The sequence below is a fragment of the Chironomus tepperi genome, unplaced genomic scaffold, assembly GCF_022539635.2.
Source record: "Chironomus tepperi strain 1889 unplaced genomic scaffold, CSIRO-AGI_Ctep_v1 contig_472, whole genome shotgun sequence".
Taxonomy (NCBI): domain Eukaryota; kingdom Metazoa; phylum Arthropoda; class Insecta; order Diptera; family Chironomidae; genus Chironomus; species Chironomus tepperi.
In genome coordinates, this window is record NW_027226594.1 from 329,305 (window position 1) to 356,095 (window position 26,791).

A 26,791-nucleotide genomic window follows, 5' to 3' on the forward strand; every position below is an offset into this window, starting at 1 on the left:
AAAATAAAAAACCTGAAAGCTTCTAGCGTCGTCTGTCCATTAAATAACCTGTCAGAATACATGTACGATAATCTAAGGCAAGATTGTCACATAATTTTAATGTAATGCGGCTGTTTCAGTCATATTGTGTCATTGGTGAATAAATATCGACATATGTTGAATAGAAATATCGACTGTATTAAAGTACCAAAGAAGTTGTGCTGATAATGGTTATTGGAAGATGTGGAAGCTTTAATATTAAAGATAGAAGCTCCAAAAATTATGAAAATTTACTAATTTAGATCTTCAAAAAGGATTTCCATGCCTACATACGAAAAAAAAAGTCATACAATCAAGCATGCACATAAGTATGCCTAAGCTCCATCTCCATATTGAATTATAACATCAAGTAGATTTTCGTGCGTTCCTATATAAAAACACAATTTCAGTTCATGATAACACAATAATAACTTTGGCTTTTTTCTTTATTTGATTCTTGATGAATAAAAGAAATTTTTTTTCGAGTGTTCTCATTCTTCCTACCTACCGTCACATAATGTAGATCAGGGGTGGGCAACCTATGTGCCGCGGCCCTCCATTTTCATTCCAAAATGCCATGAACCGCATACCATGTGCAGCTTAAATCGAGCCTTACCATTAAGTCGTCCCGCGTCACACAGGTTGTCCACTCCTGATGTAGACGCTTAATCGATAATTTGCCATATCGCAAAACTTTTTATATTCTTTTTTTTGAGTGGAATGGCAAAATTCGCGGTATGAGAAAAGTGAAAAGAAGCAAAAGAAAATTCCTTTTTCACGAATGCAGGAAATACCTTTAGAAGTAAAATCAATTTTCATGCTTTTATTTTTGGATTGGAATTGTTCAATGACTTTTGACTTTTTTTGTTCTGTTTCTTGTTTTGGTGTTTGGGATTCATATGTAAAGTTTTGGATTTTGTGTTGATATGAGGGATTTCTTTGGATTAAGGCATTCTTTACGGGCGGCAATGATTCCTATGAGATTCCTTGTGTGCCTCAGCCATAGATGTAAGTTAGAATGAGGGATGATGAAAGAGAGGTGATCGTGACTTCGTGGTCGTGAAATAAGGTACAAATTTGCGTAATTCTAGCAAAATTCTGACGAATTTCTAAAGAAGCTATCTTTATACCTCTTTTTCGGCGTCTTTGCGGATTAGTGAACTGTCAAACTTTTTGCAACACATCTGATATCACTCAATAATGCATTAATGTGATGAAAAGCATAAATACTTTGGGATTCCTAAAGACAGACGATAGAAACAATGACAGTCAAAATTTATGTGCTTAAGCCCGAATAGTATCGGTCGGGTAATCGATTTGAAGTCAAAGACGGTACTTTGCTGACATGATTCGAGCATGGTACCGGATTTAAACTAATTTCGGCAACAATTTGGAGTCAATCCGACCTGAAGTTGGTATCTGATTAATTAGCTGATTGTTGTGATTCAGTAGAGCTCAAAGCCTGTTCAGATTTTGCATGGAAAAGTCAACTCGACTCGACTCGAATTATTGTTGAAAGCAATGGTATTCAGGTCTATCCCAAAAGGCAAGCGTCCTAAAAAAGGCATAAAATAGTGTCCTTATGGTGATATGAATCTCAAAGGGTTCGGTAATGTCCACTCTTTTCCATACCAACACTTCTTTAACTATTAACACATGCTATATAAATTATCATCGTAATATTGATTAAATTTGGTATGAATTATCATTATTATAAATTAACAGCATGCTATATACTCTATTATCAATTTCACAGACTTTACAGCTTCTCACTTAAGTTGATATAAATATCATAAGCATCTACTGTGCATAATTACACTTCAATCCAGATTGTAGCAGTCAACAGTATTACTAAAGATTAATTAGGATTATCAACGACAACTTATCCATCTCGAGAGATTAAAATTCATTTTCCATACGTTACTTCCATCTCATAATAATCATATAAAGTTCACATTTCCATAAATAATTGCGTAAATGCATTATAAAATCGATTAAATACTTGAGACTTCCTTGTCAAGTGCTTATTAAACTTTCAAGTTTTATTAAGTTTGAAGCACTAGCACTTGAATATTCGATAAGAAAGTTCACATGGATCCATTTCATTTTAAAGCACTTCTGTTTCATGAAACATTCAAAATATGATACACACATCAAAAAAAGGATGGAAGCAACAGTAAATCTCACTTCATGGTGACTTAATTAAAATAATACTCGAGGGGATTTTTTCACACTGATCCGAGTCCTTCCACAAACTCACGTTACGCATTGTAATGCGAATGCTGTAAATTCAGGAAAATTAGTGCTTACGATACAAGCACATGCTTTCCTGAATTTATTATTAGATACCAATTATCGCCATCGGGTTACTCATGATATTCATGTGCTGTTGCTGATGCTGATGTTGAAGTATAGTCTTAATCAGTTATATCATGAGGGTTTTTAAGTTGTTTTGATTCTTGCATGTCAATGTCAAAATATTTTCTTACGGGATTATCTTAGGGATTTACTAAGGATTTACTATTAAGTTTAATCACGTGAATGAAGTCAAGGTTTTGTGATTTATTAAAAACATGTTTAAATATTGAATTAGACTCGACTGAACGGTAAGACGCGAAGTTGTCCTGATGATACCTTATTGACTGATTTCAACGGATTGTGCCACTCAAAAACCGTGAGTCGAAGTGGCTCGATGGCGGAATGGTTTAGTACTTCGGTACATAATTATTGCAACACCGATCTAGTGATCATAGTTTCGAGACTGGGCGTTGGAAATTTTTCACATGTCCTTTTTTGAATCATATGTAGTGGAAACGCGGCTCAAAGCCTCTCTTTGAAGGCTATAGGCAGTAATGTCATCAAAGGTGTAGTTCTGATCGCACAACAAACTGCAGGTCTATAGAGTGCAGTGGTCTGGCGCACCCTCACTCGTTAAACAATCATTAGCCGCGAATCGCCCTAGCGCAGCTCTGGATCTTAAAGATCTGAATAGCTAAAGGTGTGTGTGTGCGCAAAAAAGTAATTTTCGTGTCACCAACCTCGACTCCGATATTTAAATTTGCAGCAGGTGATATCGTATGTAAATTATAACCATGATTATCAGTATATAGTTTCAGTTGACACAGCGATATGCTCATTTTCTCATTCTTTCATCTTATCCCTGGAAAATTATGCGTGTCTATGACTATAAAATACACATTGCTATTGATCTGATTGTATCATAAGCTGTAAAATCCATCGGGATTTCTGCAATTTACAACCATTCAAAAAACAACAAAGCGCTGCAAATATTTGTGTATGAATCATACGATTATTGACAAAAGTGATAAAAGTCATAATAATCAAACGATTGCTACATACAAAGTGTTGATTCATCATTGCGTGTTGATGATACAACTGGGGAATTGAGCTTATTGTCACAAAAAAAAGTTGTCGATTGAGAAAATAAGATTAAAGATGAAGGAGGAAGGAGGGAAATCCTTCGTAGAACTTTTTCGATTAGTTTTCTTTGATGTTTAAGCCTTTTTTGTGCTAATTTTGATGGATATTTTGGGATAAAGGAAAAGTTTTGTTGTTTAATGTGTAAATTATGTTTTTGTACTGAGGAATTTGGGGAATAGATGTGAAGGTTGATGGACTTTGTTTATGTAGAAATGGGAGGGGATTTAATGGAAAGAGGCTTAAATCAGTTCATGTTATCCAAAGGTTTCAAATTAACAGTTTCGATCTTAAGAGATATTCTAAGTTTTCCTGGAAATCCAGGCAATCAACAGGCAATGCCTTTGCTGGTCGTGCAGATCAATTGTAATCCATGACCTCCCATACATGTCGCCTGAAGCTGACTTCTTCACTGTCTTTCAGTTGCCAATTTCTAATACCAATTGCTATCTACATGCTTATACTTATCATACTCAAATCAAATTTTCATATCCAATCTCTTTACTTAAATTCTCAAAATTCCAACATAAATCTATCGACACTTCCATCGATACTCTTCAATAAATTCCAAAATCCTCAAGTACATCATCTCAATACAAGCTCTTGCATCCAATTCAGCACGAATCATCAAAAAATGTCTTTTTTTCCCTTAAAAAAATCATATTCCGTCGTCACTTCACATCTGAATCAAAATCATCACCATAAGAGGTACTCATAACATCAAAAATTTTGTCACTAAATTGAGCTACACGAAAAATATTTGTCAAAACCAATCCACACACTCAATTTTCATGTTTTACTTAACAGCTTCATGATGGTTTTATGGTTTTTTGATGGAAAATTTTTGATTAGAAAATTCTATGAAAAAAACTACTTTTTTTCATTATTGCAATATGCTACATGCTGAAAAGTTTTTGATTACTACCCAAAATATGTTTAAAATTGTGCCTGTTTTTTTTTTTACACCTAAAATTAACCCCTCAACACTCATATGTTGATGATGTTTATCGAGTGCGTTCATATACAAAAATGTTAATATTTTTTTTTTTGGTTCCCCCCCAACCACTTATTCGTATACTGTATGTAATGTATGGTTGGGAAGTTCATTTAAAATACAATAAAATGATATCAAACAAAATATCATGTTTATGACAAAATAACGGTACCCATAATTTGCATTTTATCTCAACATATCTATCTACTCATGTCATCGCATACTTATGAAAAATACCTTTTTTTTTACTCATTTATGAGGAAAGTGAGCCTTTTTGATTGAGAGATGAAATTGAGGTAGTTAGTTGGCTGACTGATGAAATGTTGAAGAATTTTGGTACTTAAGGTCTTAATTTGGTTCAAAAATGTGTTTTGTCGATTCATAGAAAGAGTAATTTACACCAGATACATCCAATAGATCAGGCTCAGATGATTGGAGCTATGATGCTGAAGTAGAGTAGAATCTGGGGTATCGAACCATATATAAGCGATTCTACCAGTGCGACAGTAAGGCCTCTGTATTCAAGTAGATGAGAAACAGGTGACAACATGGGTTCAAGTCCCATTAAAGGTCGATCTCTCTCAATAAGTACTTTAAGTGTTGCAGGCGAAAACATTGGTTCGATTCTCCACTAAAGCCAGATTGCTCAATCATTACATGAAGTGTTACTGGATAGAATATGAGCATGTTGATACAAAGAGGTGCCTTTAAAAAAATCTTGCCTATATCTAACAAATGTTTGCCTTGGGAGTGGATCATCTGGCAGAAACTATGGATTCCATGGATTTTATGGAATTTGTGGAATCCATGGAAAAATTTATGGAAATCATGGAATTCATGGAATTTTTGGTGGAATCAATGGAATCCATGGAAATTATGGATTAATTCGTGGAATCCATGGATTCTATGGATTATTTCATGGAATCCATAGAATCTATGGATTAATTTATAGAATTTGTTGATCCTATGGAATTTGTGGAATCCATTGAATCTATGGAATCCATGGAGTATGGAATACATGGAACTATTTTATAAAAATTCATAACTTTTTATGGTTTTTTTAAATATTTTACTGTAATTTTTCCTTTTACAAATAAGTCCGAAATAACTGATAGGCGAATAAAATTTTAAAACGATCACTATAATTTTTCCTTGTACAAACAGTCCGAAAAATTTGACGAACATTAGAATAAATAATAAATTCATTTTTGATAATGAAAACCCAGAATTTTCCAGAAATTTTGAAGTAATTCTATCAATTGTATAAGTAAAAATCACTAAAAAATGTAAATATAATTTAAAGATTCTATTTTAGAGTTTTTTCAATGATTAGTTCATTATATTCCACAATCCATAGATTCCATGAATTCTATCGATTCCACAAATTGCATACGATCAACAAATTCCATAAATCAATCCATAGATTCTATGGATTCCATGGAAAAATCCATCGAATCCATGGATTCCACGAATTAATCCATAATTTCCATGGATTCCATTGATTCCACCAAAAATTCCATGATTTCCATAAATTTTTCCATGGATTCTACAAATTCCACAAAATTCATGGAATCCATAGTTTCTGCCAGATGATCCGGACTCGTTTGCCTTTGCACAGGCAAGTTTTTCTGCCATTGCCTTTGTTTTGCTTCTGCAAATGGAATGCCTGTGTCTTTGAGTTTGCCTTTCAATTTCAAAATTCAAAAATTTTAGCTTTACTTACTACATTCAATAGATTTTCCAAATCATTTTGTGTAATATGGTTCTTCATGCAAAGCTCATGGAAAAATTCTTTTAAAAAATTACAATTTTGATGCACTTTGCAATTTGTCTGCACCTAGATGTTTCTTTTTAAAGGCAGGTGCCAGGTATCAACTCTGAATATGAGATCAATTCCCACTGAAGTCATCCTTCCTTTGCATAAAGTGTTTTCTAATTGAACAGACAATGACAACCACTTCTAGTGTCTGTGAAAAAGTAGAATTTTGAGTATCAAGTCTTATACATGACTAACTAGTGGTATCAAGTCCTATATATGACTTGCTGGGAGTATCAAGTCCTATACATGACTTGCTGAGGATATCAAGTCCTACATATGCGAATCTGCCATCAGTGATCGATTCCCACAAGGATTCAATTATAAAGAGTGTTTTTGATATAACAAGGATTTGCACAATGTTCACGATATTACACACCACTCTTAAGGCATGACCCCCAGCCCCTTTGAGCTAGTTTTAACTCAGATCCAATCGACAATATGCGCCTTACACCTCAACATTCCCAATCCCTTTCTTACTCAATCTTATAAATTTTCTCATTCATTCCATTTCTCCTCAAAATTTTATCTATAAATAGGATATAAAAAAAAAATTTACTACTTTATATGTAGATCATCTTTATAGTCTAAAAATCAACATGCATTCTCCATCCATAAAATTGAATTGGGGATATATGGGATTTTATTGCTTAGTGTAAATATTTGTTGAGAATGTTGATGAAAAAGCTCTTCTTTTTTTCATTGGATTCTTCTTACTGTGTCTTCTTTATTCTACTTAAATGCTTGAGGCTCATTTGAATTGTACGTACGGCTTGATAGATTGGAAGGATGTTAGAGATGAGGTGGTGTGATTAAAGTTTTGGGGTTGGAAATTAAAAAGAATAATGTAGGAAAATTCAAAAAAAAAAAATTATGACTTCTAAGGTTTGGAAGTATATCAAATTGCACCAATCAAATTGCTAAGGATTTGAACCTCTATAATTATTCGTAAATTATCATAATTCAAATGTCGTATGACATATTATTGACAATTTAACAATTTAAATCTTACAAAAAATACTTACTTAATTTTACCGAGCAACACAAATTAAGATGGCTCTACCAAGGAGCTTTTAAGGTTCCGGTAACATCAAATGGAGTCCGCATAATTTTGGCAGCTATTTGTACGATAAACTGTGGTAAAAGAAGTTCAGCGGAGCCTTAAAAGCTCTGTAACAGAGCATTATTCATCTATGTCGCTCGGGCTCTTGAATGCTGTGCATATAAGTCAATTGTCACGCTTAGAGAACTTCTGAAGTTGTCTCCAAGCTTCTAGACCTTCTAATAGTTCAAAATCTAATTTGTAGACTAGATTCTTTACCTTTCTAGTCCATAAATTGTTACAAAATTGCAGATCGTCCCTAAAACGCAACCATAATACCCAATCGGACCCCCATATCGATCCAATTAAATCCACAAATAAATAAATTCATCAAAAAATTTTCTCCCAATATCATCTCCACATATCACCATAAAAAGAAACTCCACAGAAGCATCCATTCAAGAAAAATTCAATCTTTCTACCTTTCTTACTTTCCTTTCATCTCTTTCTAGTTTTATTTATGCCATTACTTGCAGCACTTCAAATAAACATCACATGAGAGAAGGATTTTTCTATTGCCATTTTCCCATCTCCTTTGAAATTGTCTTGCTTCTTACTTCTTTTTTTTTTCGTTTCATATTTGAGCTGTCAAAGACATTTCGCACATAATATTGTGTGTGAATAAACGCAAGCATAATAATGTAAATAAAGATATTCAATAAAAGGAGAGAAGCAAGGTTGGTTGAAAAAGGGAGAGAAATTTTTACGGTAATTTTCACATGGATATGAGTGTAGATTGAAGGATATTTGGCTGGATGGATGGAAAAAATTTGGAAAAAAAACTGTAGAATAGCAAACGACAAATATTGAATTTTACTAAGGATTTGAACCTTAACTTTCATAAAATTGATGAATTTTTAACATTTTTGGAATTTAATAAATGTTACAAAAACGTGTCCTGGTTCTTACTTAATTCGTTGACAAGCACGCATATGGGCTCATTGCTACTCGGAAAGAACTTCAGCAGGCTGTTTCTTTCGAGAACTTCTAAAAATTCTGAATGTTCTGGACCTTAGCGTCCTTTTCTACACTTCCAATCCAAAAATTCTTTGGTTTTCCTCAAATTCTCTCCATAACAGACAATGAGCATGCAGCATGCAGTTTAACAGCTGCAGTTTAACAGCTGCAGTTTAACAGCTGTACAGTAATCCCACTATGATACCTAAAAGCGTTAGCTTTGTCTGTTAGTGTCTTACCATCTACAAACTCCGATACTGTCACCTTATATACTGAGGCACCTTACATAACTTACTTACTGGAACCATACTCTGACTAGAGCCTGGAGCCTAGGTTGCTACAAAATGCTTTCCATCTGACTCTGTTGCTGGCTGTATCACAAAGCTTGTACAAATTCTCAGTTTTGGCATCTAACTGGCATTCCTTCATTACCGTAAAACGTCATGTTGCTCTTGGAGCACCTGGATGCCTTTTCCCTTGTGGATACCAACCAAGGGCAGTATAGCAAAGCTTGTGTCTCCCTCAGCTAAAACTAATATAATGGGCAATCTTGAAGGTGACTTATTAGCAGTAGCTTAAGCATTTTTGTTCTAAATCCACAACTTTAGCAGCCAACAAATTTACCACATTCACAACAAGGCAACACGCAAAATCATAAAATTCCCAACCATATGTCTATAAAAAGCCGACAAACTCCAAAAAAAAAAAAAAATCCATTGAAATGTTAATAAAAAAATTTCATTACAAATTCAAATATGATTATGATTATTATCGAGACTATTGAGGTGACATCGCAAAGTGAAATTGAATTTTTTTTTGTGCCTTTAAAGGCATACACACACAACAAATGTGAATGTAATGAAGTTTTATTCATGCTGAAATGGAATAGCTCCTTTGAAATCAATTTTTTGACGATGAGATTTCTACTTCTTGTGTGTGTGTGCATACATTGAGGATTCTTTTGAGATGTAAGGCATGAAAAATTCAAGTGTGGAATTTTTGAGGTTAGGAATGAAAATTGGATAAGGATAGTCAATTTTTAATGATTTTTCGAGGTGGAATATTAGGGATTTTATTTGTATTCATAGGCAATTGTGATGGGGATTGAGGTTTAAATTATAAAGGAAGTGATAACTTAAACATTTGAATTAGATCATGCATTGTTGGAGCTTTAAAAGCTGTATGCAATATTAAACTAAGTAGTCAAATACCTTGCTGGTCTAACAGGTAAGATGCATGGTTCAAATCTGGTATGGTAATGCAAAAGTCATGGGTTCAAATCCCAACCATATCCAAATTCGTTCTTTTTCGGAAATATAGAAACTTCGACTGCTTAATGCACGGAGATCAAGTCTAATTTACATACTTACTTCCTTTGTGAAGCCGCATGAGGCCCATTGCCGCATTTAGAATGCGTCGGAAGGCGAATCTGTCTTTGGATAGCTTTTGCCAGTTTCTAATTCCAGGTACTTATGCATCGTTGCTCACACAGCGATTCCATGAGCTCAGAGAAGTCTAGTTTACGAAGCCTAATAAGTGAGAGGTCTTTTTTAAGTCATGAACCCTCGTGTTTTTTAGCTAAAATTCATAGAATTTGAGGCTCAATGAACTTCAAAATGGAGCTTAAAAGCTATTTTGAAGCTTAATGACAAATCTAAGCTTTACACACTCAAAACTAAACTTTAATTCAAAAGATCTTCTCAGAACATAAGCATGTCGTCCTCAAAAACACCTAATCGGATTCACCTTCTCCCAAAAAAATCCGATAAAAAGGCACACGGCATAGAAAACTTGTTGATATGATTTCAAGCATACCTTTTTTGCTCAACAATAAGTTTATTTATCATTTTGTGGATCTTTTTTTTGTCATTCACCTAAATTATCATCATAGAAAGGCACTAACGTCTTTATGTGACAAAACTAGATTGTCATCATCATAATAATGTCTGTAAATTATCGGCATTCATAGCTTTATTTACAGTTCTAACATGTGTGTGCTTCTTCTAGTTTCCCATAAAAGAAGACTTACGAGACGAAAAATATCGGAAGTGATTGATGTGTCAGAATCCACAAGTGTCTGTGTCATGTGTGTGCATTTGTGGATTTATGAAGAATATTAGGACAAAAATTGACGAGATTTTGTTGTTGTTTTGGTAGAGATGAAATAATATTTGTGTCAAATATTTTCATGCTGTGGCATTTTTTTCCGTGTGGGTGACTTTTTTATTTTGTTGTTGGGCTGTTGTGAATGAAAATGGAATTGAATCGAATAAATCCTTCACGGTTAAAATATCAATGTCAAAGAAATATTATGAATAATTTTTATTCTTTTTCTCTCTTTTTGTTTTGGATTCAATTTTTTGTTTTGTAATCCGCTTATAGAAAAATTGCGGAAGTTCCTTGGAGTTTGAACTTTGAGATTTGAAAACAGGATTTTAGTGGATTTGATTGAGTTGTGAATTAATGTTAAAGTTGAAATATCTTAAAAAAATTAAAATTTAAAAAGTTTGAAAATTCAAATTTAAAAAATCCAAAATTCAAATTTAAAAATGAATTATAAATTTTAAATTTAAAAAAAGTTGGAAAATTCATTTAAAAATTAAGGTATGACAAAATTTAAATAAGCCTAAAATTTTAAATTAAAAAAAACTTGAATATTCAAATAAAAAAATTTTAAAAATTCAAATTTAAAGATTTGGAAAATTCAAATTTGAATAAATTTAAAAATTCAAATTTGAAACAAATTCAAAAAAATTTAAAAAATTTAAAATTCAAATTAACAAAAACCTGAAGATTCAAATTTAAAGATTTTGAAAATTCAAATTAATAAAAAAAAAATGAAAATTCAATTTTTAAAATTGAAATTTAAAATTTTGAAATTTATTTATTTTAAATTAAACTAAACAATTTGACATTTAACAATAATTCCAAAACCTTTCTAAACTTTCTATCTTTAAAATCGCCCTTCCCAAAAAAAACTCTCAATTTCTCCGAAAATCTCCCGCCTGAAAAGCTTTCGCACATTTATTTTTTTCCTGTATAAACATAACTTTTCACCTCACTTTCACAAAACGTCGCTTAAATACTTCTAAAGTACACGACATAAAATACACAGAATAAAAAAAAACATTCGATGAACTTGTCGCATCAAATGTTTGAAATTTATTTAGTACACAACAGGGAAAAATCGATAGCTTTGTAAACATATTATGGTACAATATACTTCATACTTCATGCTCGATTTGAGATGAGAGAATTATTTATTTTTTGGGAAAAATTGTCTTTGTCTGACGAGTGTTGAGGGTGACATGAAGTTTAGGGGATTTTATGGAACAGTTCACAGGTTTTAAACTGTAATTTGGGGCGGCTCAATGCTTTAAGCTACCGTTTTGAAGTAAAAATGAGTCAAAATCAGCTGTTATGAGATCTAGTTCCCATTCTAGGGATCTAGTTGATGGGGTCTGATCACCAAATCCCTCATTCACTGAATAATAACCTACTGGGTGCAGTCAGGGCAATTTGGAGTCTGGCCTTTTACAGGACGACGTAGCAAGTCTTAGCAGCGTGTCGATACCAAAGTAAATCACCTCTGCTGTTCAGCAACACGATTCGTTCTTTTGATAATTTCATAATTTCCAAAAAATAATTTTCCTAATTGCATAATTTCATATAAAATCACAAACACAATAAGGCAAACGTGACAAAAGAGAGTTTCACATTAATCAATGCTTGAAATCATGAAAACAATCCTATTGAACTTTTGAACAACATTGGTGAGAATGTGATGAAATATTCACAATGACGCATTGCATGAATCAATGCTATAATTTTCAAAATTCTTTGTGGAATTTCGTGCATGAAAATTTGTTCATATTTTGCTTCAATTGTTGTTTATTGTGATCTGTCTGACATTGTGTGACATTGATTCTATGCTTGAATGTGTTTTGGTGATGAAAATTTAGTTTTTAAAGAGAAAATGAATTTTAAAGTTTGAAATTTAAAGGAAAGAAATTTTGAGCATTTAAATGAGAATTTAAATTGCAAGTTCTTAAGAATCAAACCTCCCTTAAGCTTCCTAAACTGTAAACAATTCAAACGAATCCATCCAACAAAAAGTCACAAAACAAAAATATATCAAAAAATAATACTGTATTTTATTCATATTTGAAGATACATAAGATGAGCCTTGTGAAAATTTATCAAGAATGTATTTAAATTATTCATAACTTTATTCCTCATCTTGACACTTTTGTGCAGAAGGAAACAATTCTTGTGTTTGCTTGACTTGTTTGTTAAGAGATGCTTTTTGGGGGTTTTCAATTTTGAATCTGTCGACGGTCCGGACTGCGATTCATAAGAGTTTAAAAATTCAAAAAATTTGAAATTATTTTAAATAAGTTTAAAAACTTTAATAATTTTAAAAAAGTTAAAAAATATAAATTATTGACAAAAAGATTGAATTTTAAAAATCTTTAAAATTTAAAATTGAATAATTTTAGAAATGTTTAAAAATTATGAGTTTTAATATTAATATTGTATTGAAAAAGTTTATAATTTTAAATTATTCGTCAATTTCATTGATAAATTATTTGTTAAAATTTGAAAGAATTCAAAAAAATCTGAAAATTCAAAAAATTTGAAAAAATTCTAAAAATCTAAAAGAATTTAAAGAAAGAAAATATTCAAAATTTTGAAAAATTTGAAAACGTTTAAAAATTGTAATCACTTTGAAAAAATTTAAAATTTTAAACATTGAAATAAAAATTTCTTTTTTATTCAAATTTAAAATGTTTCCTAAATTTTCCCTCGAATCGTCAAATTCAATGTTGGTCAAATCCCCCTAATCTCAATTCTCATAACTGCCTCCGCATGTAAGTTTGAGTATCAAAAACGTAAAACTTACAGCAAAAATTATGAATAAAATAAACATTTATTCAAGCATATCTGTCCATCCATATTTCACATTTTTTATCATGTTTCAAAATGTGTGAAACGAAAATAAAAAAGCTGTAAATTCAAAAAGAGCGGAAGTATTGTCAAGTATTTACATTCATTTCTTTATATTCTGTCCCATGAAGCATTAAACACATTCCGAATGGTATCAAGTGGTGACAAAAGGAAAGAAGTAATAGAGTGTAAATAGAATGTAAAGGAGCTTTTCGGTATGTGATATTTATCCGGCTTTCAATATGGATTTTGGATGTTAGGGTAAAATTGGGTAGAATTTGAAAGAATTTGAAAGAATTTGAAAGAATTTGAAAGAATTTGAAAGAATTTGAAAGATTTTGAAAGAATTTGAAAGAATTTGAAAGAATTTGAATGAAAGAATTTGAAAGAATTTGAAAGAATTTGAAAGATTTTGAAAGAATTTGAAAGAATTTGAAAGAATTTGAAAGAATTTGAAAGAATTTGAAAGAATAAGAATTTGAAAGAATTTGAAAGAATTTGAAAGAATTTGAAAGAATTTGAAAGAATTTGAAAGAATTTGAAAGAATTTGAAAGAATTTGAAAGAATTTGAAAGAATTTGAAAGAATTTGAAAGAATTTGAAAGAATTTGAAAGAATTTGAAAGAATTTGAAAGAATTTGAAAGAATTTGAAAGAATTTGAAAGAATTTGAAAGAATTTGAAAGAATTTGAAAGACTTTCCCTTCACCAATTTGAAAGAATTTGAAAGAATTTGAAAGAATTTGAAAGAATTTGAAAGAATTTGAAAGAATTTGAAAGAATTTGAAAGAATTTGAAAGAATTTGAAAGAATTTGAAAGAATTTGAAAGAATTTGAAAGAATTTGAAAGAATTTGAAAGAATTTGAAAGAATTTGAAAGAATTTGAAAGAATTTGAAAGAATTTGAAAGAATTTGAAAGAATTTGAAAGAATTTGAAAGAATTTGAAAGAATTTGAAAGAATTTGAAAGAATTTGAAAGAATTTGAAAGAATTTGAAAGAATTTGAAAGAATTTGAAAGAATTTGAAAGAATTTGAAAGAATTTGAAAGAATTTGAAAGAATTTGAAAGAATTTGAAAGAATTTGAAAGAATTTGAAAGAATTTGAAAGAATTTGAAAGAATTTGAAAGAATTTGAAAGAATTTGAAAGAATTTGAAAGAATTTGAAAGAATTTGAAAGAATTTGAAAGAATTTGAAAGAATTTGAAAGAATTTGAAAGAATTTGAAAGAATTTGAAAGAATTTGAAAGAATTTGAAAGAATTTGAAAGAATTTGAAAGAATTTGAAAGAATTTGAAAGAATTTGAAAGAATTTGAAAGAATTTGAAAGAATTTGAAAGAATTTGAAAGAATTTGAAAGAATTTGAAAGAATTTGAAAGAATTTGAAAGAATTTGAAAGAATTTGAAAGAATTTGAAAGAATTTGAAAGAATTTGAAAGAATTTGAAAGAATTTGAAAGAATTTGAAAGAATTTGAAAGAATTTGAAAGAATTTGAAAGAATTTGAAAGAATTTGAAAGAATTTGAAAGAATTTGAAAGAATTTGAAAGAATTTGAAAGAATTTGAAAGAATTTGAAAGAATTTGAAAGAATTTGAAAGAATTTGAAAGAATTTGAAAGAATTTGAAAGAATTTGAAAGAATTTGAAAGAATTTGAAAGAATTTGAAAGAATTTGAAAGAATTTGAAAGAATTTGAAAGAATTTGAAAGAATTTGAAAGAATTTGAAAGAATTTGAAAGAATTTGAAAGAATTTGAAAGAATTTGAAAGAATTTGAAAGAATTTGAAAGAATTTGAAAGAATTTGAAAGAATTTGAAAGAATTTGAAAGAATTTGAAAGAATTTGAAAGAATTTGAAAGAATTTGAAAGAATTTGAAAGAATTTGAAAGAATTTGAAAGAATTTGAAAGAATTTGAAAGAATTTGAAAGAATTTGAAAGAATTTGAAAGAATTTGAAAGAATTTGAAAGAATTTGAAAGAATTTGAAAGAATTTGAAAGAATTTGAAAGAATTTGAAAGAATTTGAAAGAATTTGAAAGAATTTGAAAGAATTTGAAAGAATTTGAAAGAATTTGAAAGAATTTGAAAGAATTTGAAAGAATTTGAAAGAATTTGAAAGAATTTGAAAGAATTTGAAAGAATTTGAAAGAATTTGAAAGAATTTGAAAGAATTTGAAAGAATTTGAAAGAATTTGAAAGAATTTGAAAGAATTTGAGAGAATTTGAAAGAATTTGAAATAAATTGCAAAAAAACGAATTTTTGTCCAAAATCATCACAAGCTCCTCCAAAAAATCGGAAGCTTTTCGTTACTCAAACACTTCCACACAAAAACCCATTCAAAGACTTTCCCTTAACCAACTAAACAGGACGAAAAAACAAGCAATATATTATGCCATGTGTTACTGTAAGTAAATTTGGTGGCTTTTGAAATAGGAAAAAAAGAGTAAAAGTAGCGATAAGCTACTGTTGTGGCAGTTGTCATTTTCGTGTGCTAAAATTTATAGTCATCGTTAACATTCTGTCATTAATGGTCCTGCACACCAAATCCTTTCTATTTAAAATATCCTTTAAAGCCATTCAAACATTTGCTGGCTGTTCGGCAACCCCAAAATGAGTGTTTGTATATGTTTAGGGATATGCAGTCAATTCCATCTTTTTTGTTGCTTTATCTACTCAAACAAGATCCATAATAACATTCATGGATGACTCTTTTTATTTTCTAATGTAAACTCTTATGTTGATAGCGATGCACGAATGTGGACGGGGTGAATGCTATGGAAGTTGAATGTTCTGGGGTGTTTGGTGGCGCATTTTGAAAGGAACTTTTTGATTTTGTTGTTGAGAATGTTAGAATAGGCAGTTTTTGGAGGGTGTCAATTCTGCTTAATACCCATTTTTAGGAGCAAAGACTCTTCATTATGAATCACTCATCGCGGTACAGATTTATTATAACCCTCGACATAAATAGTCGGCTCAAGCTATTTTCAATCATTTATGGTGGTACACTAGTGTGTTGCGGCGCTACCACTGAATTATATGCTTATTGTAACAATGTTGCTATCTGATCTCTCATTTTATTTTGTTGTGGCCCGGTCGGTTGGTGGGGTCCGTATTGATATGGCTCTTGTATTTGAACTTTCTAACAGTTCCAAAAGTAACTTAAGGATCGTTCATCTATTACGTAACGCTCTTAGAAGACGGGAGGCTGGTTTAGGATTTTGTTACAAAGAAGGGGATTACGTACCAAGTGAACAACTTCTTAATTCAAAAACAATTTAAAGCAACATACTAGACTTCATTGTATTGTATAATAAAGTAATTTACGTACAAATATCCACGTGCCTAATTAAAATTCTACTAAAATCTTACTCCTCATGCTTCAATAATTCATTGTAGCCTAAAGACAAAAAATGTAAATCTATCTTAATAGATTCACAATTTTAATCGGAAATTCAATCTATTTTTATCAATCCTGCTTTGGGCATCAACATACAAACTTGTTTACTTTTAACAGATTCGTAAAATTATAATCAGACAGACACAGTTGCTGTATACATAAATTCCTCATCTATAGCACAAAAAATAAATGGATGTAAACATTACAGATTCCAAAAACGAAAGAGAATCATGAGCCGAGTCCTGAAGCTTATGTACACATAATAAATTTTTAAGAACGAATGTAAAAAAGTGTAAGGAAGTGTGACACAAAAAGTGGGATATCTTTTATTTCCCACTCTGGAGAATGAAGAATGTGCCTGTAAAACATGAATTAGGTAAAGGCAGTTAAGGACATAAGAGGTGTAAAAGGATGCTGAGGCTTTTCATCAGATTTATTATTAATGTTGCAGTATTTCAATAGAAAGACATTTTCATGCTATTTTAAGCCACAAGTGGATTTTATTCTATTCAATGTCGATAGATTGTATAACCTGACGTTGAATGGAGTTTGTGTTGATGGATATAAAGAAGCTATTTTTAATGTTTACATGATGGTAAATGAATAGTGATGGTTTAAAGATTGTGGAAGTTGTAGAGATCTTTTTTATGGGTTTGGAGTTAAAGTTGTGGAAGTAATTATGCTGTTCTACCGGAATCTTGGCATAAAATGTTATGAAAATGATAGGGAAAATGTTGAGAATCGCAAAGTTCATCATACTTTTAATGGTTTAGCAGGTTGGAATCAGGGATGTATCTAGAAAAGAGAAGTTAGGTTGTTAGGACTACTCAGTAGTCTTGGAAGAGTGAATGAGAGGAACAAATTAAATCTATACCAAAAACTAAGTGTACCACTTTACTACACTAAGTATTTCACTATATGACGCTAAGTATGTCACTATACAAAACTAAATTCATTGTACTAGAAGTTCCAATTCATTACACTAGTAGTGTCTCTACACGATAATAGGAGTTTCACTTTACTCTACTAGATGAAGCACTATAAAACATTAATTGTACCACTATACTAAGCTATAGAGTAGTTACACCGAACCAGCAACGTGAAAATTGGTCCCAGATTTATTCTTGATAAGTAGTAAATCAACTGGATGGCAATAAATCCAAAATAAGCTAAAATATTATCAATTGATAACGTTGTGTCGAGTTCAGGGTCGATTTGGTACCGGATTAAAGACAAATCTGGTTTTTCGTCGGCGTTACGTCAATATTTTCACTTTTATACTGTCTCAGTCCACCCCAACAACTACTCGTTCATAAAAATTATTCAAATCTGTCAAATTTCCTCTTTAATAATTTCATACTTTAATATAATGTCCAATAATCAGGCAAGCCACTTAAAGACAGGAAGAAAGAAATGACGAAGAAAGAAAAAAAGTTTATGCCCTTCAGAATTGGGCCAATGAAAGTGACAATTGACCGTAACAATACCCTCATCAATATGCAAATATTTTTTTTATTATCATCAAATTTATGAATTTTTTTTTATTCTTTCATTAAAAGTTTTTTTTGTTGATGAATTCACAAAAAGTTTGTTGTTGCTGTTTGTTGCCCAAAATTTTCTTGAGGGTTTGAGGAAAAAAATTTTAATATTTTATTTCAATACAAGGAACTGAAACAGAAAAATGACAAGTTTGTACAACATTTTCTGTTGGTATAAAGCTATGAATTTTTAATCAGATTTTCGAAAAGTTAAACATGAACAGGAAATTGTTTTGAAGGGTTTTTGAGGTGGCAAGTGGTCACTGAGCAGTAATTAAATGTGTCAAAAGCATGAGAATGGCAATTTAGAAATAATCTGTTGCTTTGAAAATTGAGATTTGTTAAAATTGTGTTTACAGACATTTTAGAAAGTTTGTGTGATCAACAGTTACTTATGAAGGCTATGAAAGTTGGTATGTCACGTCCTCGAAGTCTTACTCATTTTGAGTAGATGCAAAATTACAAGAATGATCTAGTAAGACTAATGTTGCTTCAATTTCAGAATAAACACAGAAACTAGTGATTCTGTCTAGACTCTGAGATCTTGAAACCTTGTGTCATTAATTGCTGATTGAGTTCAAAGTCAACAGGTTTTGACTCTTTTCAATTTAAGTTGATTATTCAGAGCAACACAATTGTAGTGTATAAGCATATTGGAATCTGGGATATCGAGCCATACATTAGTGAATCTGCCAGAGCGAAATTATGGCCTATTTGGCCAAAATGTTATGCAACAGACCTAATCTGTATCACTCTTTTGTGAGTATATGTGTTCAATTCCCACCAGACCAGAGACCAGACTTTCATGTAGTATATGGCATGCTACCAATATGACAAGGATTCCCACAAAACTGATGGCTCACGACATTGCACTTATTAGCGTTTGATGTCTCTGACTGCTAGACTTACGACTAGAAGGATAAACCAAATTATGCAGTAACAAAAAATCAATTTCTCATCCCAACATTAAACACTTCCAAGTCCAAACATTAAAAATTTATTCATTAGCAAAAGTAAAGAACAGAAAAAATTAATTCAAGGAAATTTTTCTCTTATTTCATCTTAATCTCCTCCTCCCATCTGCATGAATTAAAACTTATTTTTTTTTCCCTTCCATTTTGCGGTTGTTTTTCATTTTTTCTTTTCATTCATCATCGTCTGCAAGTTATAAATTTTAAACTCTTTCTTCACATTTTTCATAATAGTAATGAATATCGCATTGATATGAACAGCTTTTCATGCTCTCTTATTCATGAATATGCATCATTTAAGGCTTCTGGTACACAAAAAAAATCAAGAGACTGAATGAAAATAAAAAATCTGCAACGATGAATGAATGAGCAAAAAAATGCCATCATGAATGAGAGAATAAGTTAGAAAAGTACTTGGCCATACCGAGTGACTTAAGCGCATTTTTTCTTATCAATCAGAAATTGGTGAAATTAATAAAAATCAATTTGATTTTCCCAATAAATGTATTAACGTTAAAGGATTTTTTCATAACGGTTTTTTCAAATTTAAATTTTCTAACGGTTATCGAAATTTCAAATTTATTTGAAGCAACGCTTTTAAAATATTTTTCTCGTGGTTATGAAATTAAAAATCATTAAATAACGTACAAATAGATGATTTTGCGTTTCCAGACCAATCAATACTGAATTAACTCGTTGGCACAAAGCTAATGCTTCAAACTAGAGCTTTCTGCGAGGTCTGGTTGCTGAGATCTTGTCCCTTACCCAGCCAGCCAAACAAAATGTAGTATTAAGCCCCCTTTTTCCAAAAATGCACTAAAAATGTGCATAATAGGTTTCTACTTTCACTCTATTTCCGTGTCTGTTTATTTCCATTTGCAGTCTTTTTCTCTCTGTTTGTATAAAAGTGGAGGATTTTAGTTGATACTATTTTTAGATCACATTCATTTACTATTTATGTGATATGGTTTTATGTACGGATATGATGCGGATATGATAAGGGGAGACTCAGCTTTGTTTTGAACAAGTTTTGAGGGGATCGAGAAGATTTATAATTCGGAGTGGAGAAGAAGAAGCATCTAGAAAATATAGAAAAAATGATTAGAGGAAATATAAAAGCTTTTGAAGGAATCAGGAATTTTATGTGATGCGGTTTTCTCAAAAGAAAAAAGGGATGAATAAATTTGGAGTTAACTTGGTGATCCTGCGTCCAAAGAGGGCACCTTCCTTAAGGGCGTCTATTAATCGATTTAGCAGATAAAATAGCATAGTTTGTTTCAATTTAGACCTGTATGGCTCTTACTTGATGCCAGATTCAGATTAAATCCACAACTATACCAGAGTCACATTAGCTTGGTGCAGAATTTGGATTGATTAACTGACTTGTGTAATATCAATAAGCTTAGTGCTCATCAGTGCTTAAATTTTTCACAAACTTCAATATTCACGAATAAAAAATGGAAATAAAGCAACATGAGGCCAGTGGTACGCCGGTTTAGAGCTGAATTCGTTGAAGACATGACACCAACCCGACATGATGATGTGACTGCATCATTTTGGCCTTTTTGGTATCGTGTGACATCTAGACTTAGTTTCTAGCACATTCTTAATCTAACATGGCTCATTACCATTACTCATATCTTGATCTAGTTCAATTATCCGAATAGCATTATGACGAATGATTTTTAACATGTTTTTGGCGAAAATACAGTTCGTTACATTGTGCCGCTTGGAGTAAACCAGTAAAAAAATCTAACAAGAATGATACAGACAACGATTAGTGGCTCATTATGAATTTGACATTTGTGAAGCTTGTTATGATATTTAAAGAATTATACTAGAAGAATTGCAGCCAGTTTCACTCTGGTAAACTTCTGAAAGACCACAACATTTGAAATGGCAGGATTCAAATGAGCTTATCATTAAATTTGAGCAAATAGCTTGCCATAATACTTTACACAGCATATAGAACATAAGAAAATTGAATTCTTTGGACGTAAGAACTGTTAAGAATTGAACCTCAGAAACTAGCTTCAAAATGTCTCTTCAAATTACTCAATAGTTGCATCAGATTCCTCCATTTTCTTTTTAAATCCTCTATAGACTTCACATGTAAACGATCCCTTTAACATTAAAGAACTCAATTACCTTCAATCCTTCCACAAAACCACAAAATTCCTCATCAATTTCAATTTTTCCATCCATTTATCTTCTCGACATCAAAAGGAATCATCAAAACATGCCATTCAATTCCACCTTGCATTTTTATATTCTCATTTACCGTCTCCCTTATTTTTTTCAAAACACTAAAGCGTATTCATGCACACGAGCAAGAAATAATGAAATTTTACGGATCGTATATTTTTATGACATATTCATTAAATCTCAATTGTAATTGCTTGCAATCGCTCCAACGTTTGCATTTGCTTTTGTTTTTTGTGCTTGTGTTGATTTCAATTATTTTCCTTTTTTTTTCATCCATCCTTCTTCGTTTTGTTCATTTCTACACTAATTGTCGTTATGGTTGGATTGTATTTTGTTGTTCTAGTAATGAGAAGTTTCTGCAATTGGAGTCGAGGAAAGTGGAAATGAAGAAAATAATGTAAAATGAGACTCTTTAATGTCCATTAATTTGCTTTCGTTTGATTATGGAATAAATTATTAATTTACGTCTTCCTTGAGATGTAGTTTGAGTGCCTTTGGATGTTTTCCTTTTTTTTCATAATTTGCAGCTTTACTTCTTATTCTCTTTCTTAATTTTCTTGTGCAATTTCGAGAGTTGTATTGCAGACTTATTATGATGAGATTTGAAAGGGTCGATGAACTGAGTTTTGGCTGTTTAGTTATGCTGTTTATCTGTTGTGATGGAAGAAAACTTTTGAGACATAATAATGTTGTAGAACTATGTATTGGTGATTAGAAACTTGAGAATTTCTGTAGAAAAACATGATCTGTTTTTGGGAAGATTCATTTGAAGGTTCAATGCAGGCTTGTACTCTTGGATGAACTATATGGCATGACCGAAAACTGCAGGCCTATGCATCTAATGCTAGGGATTCCATAAACGGGAATATTTCCGGGAATTTCTGGGAACGAAAACCCGTTTCCCGGAATTTTACGGGAAAGGGAATTCTGGGAATCCTATCCTGAATGCTGTCCTGAGTTTCTTAGCGAATCCCTACATTTTGGTATAGCTCTGAGTTTGAAGTCGACATACCTAGAGTTTAATCAACTTGGACTTCTCCACTTATATAGGGTGTTCTGAAATTTGCGAGGCTAATCATAGTTTTATATCAATTCAGTGCGTACATAGACGGTGCTCATGATCGGGCTCAATATCTCAGCTTCGATCAATTTTCTAGATCGAGACAAGATTGTGATCTATTCTAGAACATGATGGTCTCAATTTTGTCTTCTGAACCCAAATTTTAGACAGCACATTAAGAATACCTTCAATTATATGACTTGTTTCTTATAGGGATGACTTAAGGACCAGTTTTTTGGGTGTAATTTTTACCATACTGTTGAAAATACTCTTAAGCTATTTTTTTAATCTGGTAAGAAGATTCTCTAGGCTGCCTCTAAGAAGACGACTCTATCTATATAGTTTTATCTGCGATCTTAATAGTAAATGGCTAGGGATCAACCAAGAATCATAGGCCTGCATTTTCTGCGTTTTAAATGCACAGACTTGCAATTTTGGATGAACCTTATTCATAACTTAAGGCTGCTACAAAACTCCTACCCCAAATGGACAAAAAATTATTAAAACTAGTCATCAACTAGAATTTAACTTGTCTTTAACTAGTTATAATGTATTATTGCCCACTTGGGTATAGTTAAAGCTCTTTGAATAATATTTGTAGACTTCCTCCGCGAAGTTCTTTTCCAACTCTGTCATACAAATAAACTAAATATCCACTATTTAGAACAAGATAATCATCATAATTTAGTTCTAGACACTGTCTAATCATTACCTCACTTTTGACTTAATTCTCAGAAATCAAACCTTATTACAATTTAACTATAATCTTCAAATTACAAACATAACTAATGAGTCACATCTACTTGTCTACTCTCTTATTACAGGAAAATAAAGAAGAAACACGAGCACATCGAGAAAATTTGCAAATCGATAGTAAAACGTTTATTGAATTACCAGCAGTGTTCACAATATTTAGAATATCGATCATCAACATCATCATCATCATCATCAGGATCATCAATGCAATGGAACGATACAAATTTAATACAATGGATGCGAGAGCATCCAAACGCAACAAATTTAATTGATTTATCATATTTTAATGGTACGATGGATTATATAAATGATACGCGTATAATAACAGGTGATATGGCATCATCAACGAACGTTCCATTGCAAGTCTTACCGCCCTTTTCATTATGGCAGACAATATTTATAGCAATTTGCTTAGCCGCTTGTATTCTATTGACTGTGGGCGGAAATACGCTTGTATTACTTGCATTTATTGTCGATAGAAATATACGACAGCCTAGTAATTACTTTATAGCTTCCCTTGCTGCAACCGATATGTTAATTGGAACTGTATCAATGCCATTTTATACTGTCTATGTATTAATGGGCTATTGGGATTTGGGGCCTCTTTTATGTGATCTTTGGTAAGTTGATGGACATGATGGATTATTGCAATAAATTTTATACAATTTCATATTCTTCATACCTTTTTAGGCTTTCTGTTGACTATACTGTTTGTCTGGTATCACAATATACAGTCTTATTAATCACCATTGATCGCTTTTGTTCTGTGAAAATTGCTGCAAAATATCGTAGCTGGAGAACGAGAGATAAGGTTTTATGGATGGTGACAATCACATGGATTATACCGGCATTGCTGTTCTTTATATCAATTTTTGGTTGGGAGCATTTTGTTGGTGAGTTTTGCATTGTTTTGTGTTTCATTATAAGTCGAATGGTTTGACAGCTACTTGAGCGGCACATCATATTTAATACCAAGTTGCATAATCGTGTTCCCGAAATGCACACGGCTAAGAAACGGATGTAAATCTGGCCCAAGCTAGATGTGACTTTAATCTAAGTTCAGACTCGATGAAACTGGCCTCAGAGTAGAGTCAAGTCAGCCAGAAGTCAAATTTTCGGCCGAAGCTGCGCCATGTGACTTTGGAGTTCAAGGCAAAATGTTGAAATGAATTTAAGGTGCTCTGACAAATAGGAAACCTTGTCACAATCTGTTGTTCGGTGAGAATAGACTGCGATTAGTCGATCGTGTATCTAGTTATAAACTGTTTGGAACCTTAATACTTTTAAGGATCTAGGGAAACAATAGTACACTTCCCCAAAACATAGCCCGAGTGGGGCTGAAACTAGGGTTTCTGACAGCGGTTAACCGTTAACAGCATAACAGCGGTTTTTTACCTGAAAATGCGGTTAACGCAAAACAGCGGTTATAGAAAATTAACCGCTGTTAACAGCATTTTTATCTGTAAAGGCTTTAAATAAGAAAATTTTAACGGAAATTTTGAATTTTAATAAAAAAAAAATTTAATTTTTTTCATAAATCTCTCCTTTTTTGTAAGAAAATTTTGTTTGAGTTTTGGATAAAAATTTTATGCTAGAATTCCTTTGAAAAACTTGAAAGATTTTCGGGGGCAATTTCCGTCTTGCTTGCCTTTAAAAAATCAGGAAAATTTCGGTCCAAATTTCTGCGAAGAGAGTGTTCTTAACTTTCGCAAACTTTTGTGCAAAAAAAACAGCATTGCTTTCAAATATATTACAAACGCCTTAATGTTTATGAATTTTCAATAGAAAAAATAATTTTGGAGTTCATCAATCATTAAAAGTTATTCTTTTTCTTTGATTTTGATAAATATCTTTACTTTTGTAGGTTTACGTAACCTAATTCAACCATATGAGCCAAATAAAAAGAAAATATATCAATAAAAAGCTCATTAACATAGTAAAATTGTGATATTATTAAAAATTCTTAATAACCGCTGTTAACCGCGTTAACAGCTGTTTTGAGTTTTTTCATAACAGCATAACAGCGGTTATGAAAAAACGCGGTTAATCAGAAACCCTAGCTGAAACCAACTTCCAACGATTTTCATATGCATGCTCTATCTTTGAGCTATCGAGGGTTGTTAGGGAACTTGACATAAATCATTTTAAACCTTCTTTCTATATTCTGTGCTCAATACACAGCTCTTATCGTTGTTTTGGCCTACAGCACAAATTCAACATAAACTTGACAATCCATAACAAGCTACACAAATGTCAAAATTGTAACTAAATTATCCAGTCGACTAATCCCATTCCTTTCTATTCTGGTCAAGCATTGAAGTTCCATTTCGGATAAGTTCTATGAAGATCCAATACCATTCCCTAACTCCAAATGACTCTGTTGGACACAACGTATAAAAATTTTAATGAACATGATGTTGCTTCATTTATGATTCGATTAAAATCTCCATCGACATAGCTTCATAACTGACATTAGATGCCTATAAAGCTCGCAGCATTTGCTGCAATGATAAAAAAAAGCTGAAATTATATCCTGGAAAAATCATTTCTAATCCATCAAACATTTCAATCAATTCTCACATCAATTTTTATTAATTCATCAAATCTTCAGCCATCAAAAAAGAACTGAACTCACTAAATTTCACACATAAATTTCAATCCATTTCACCTGAATATATAAATCAATAATCTACTTTAGCAATAACATCAGTCGTGTGAATAAGGTACAATATAGATTTATTGTATGCCATTTCGATGAGATGAAGTTTGAACGAGAAAATTAAATATTTCCATTATTGCTATCTCTCTTTAACGTGTACGCTATGCTGTACATTCAGCTATACATAAATATAAAAAGATTTTTTTGCTATTGTTGTTGCTGTCTGCCATAATCAATTTTCCTGTCTTTCTGCTTAATTCTTCTTTATTCTCTCTTTTTTGTTTCATTGCAACAGGTTATAGAGATTTACTTCCTGGACAATGTGCTGTACAATTTCTTAAAGATCCCGTATTTAATACTGCCTTAATTATCGGATACTATTGGACAACGTTAATTGTTTTGTTTATTTTATATGGTGGCATTTACAAAACGGCTTATGATATGCAAAAGAAGAGTGAAGCTAAACAGAGGAAAATGCAGAGCATGGTGGCACTGAGTGCAGGCTTTACTGGAATGGCTGTAAGTAGATTTTGTTGAATATGTAGACTGTTCAATGACTATACTAATGATTGTCTAGTGACTATACTAATGACTGATTAGTGATTACAATAATGACTGCCTACTGGCTACAGTAGTTGCTGCCTATTGATTGCATTAACGGCTGTCTAGTGACTATACTTACGACTGCATAGTGTCTACATTAATGACTATCTAAAAGCTGCACTAGTGACTACCTAATGGCTATAATAATGACTGGCTAGTGGCTAAACTAGTGAGTTCCTAGTTGTTACACTTGTGACTGCCTAGTCACAGCTTTGGTGACTACAATTGTGACTACAATTGTGACTACACTAGTGACTGTCTAGTAACTGCACTAGTGACTGTTTAGTGACTTCACTAGTGACTGCCATGTGATTATACTAATAACTGAA

At 31.8% G+C, this 26,791-nt stretch overlaps 1 protein-coding gene across 1 annotated transcript in view; it reads left to right on the forward strand.

The window, feature by feature from the left end:
* Window positions 1-26,791, forward strand: part of mAChR-B (muscarinic acetylcholine receptor) — a 67,609-nt gene that overhangs the window by 38,389 nt on the left and 2,429 nt on the right. The window contains exons 2-4 of the mRNA XM_070651971.1: window positions 23,269-23,820; window positions 23,891-24,093; window positions 26,155-26,378. Coding sequence (XP_070508072.1) covers window positions 23,269-23,820; window positions 23,891-24,093; window positions 26,155-26,378 — 979 coding nt within the window. The remainder of the gene's footprint in view (window positions 1-23,268; window positions 23,821-23,890; window positions 24,094-26,154; window positions 26,379-26,791) is intronic.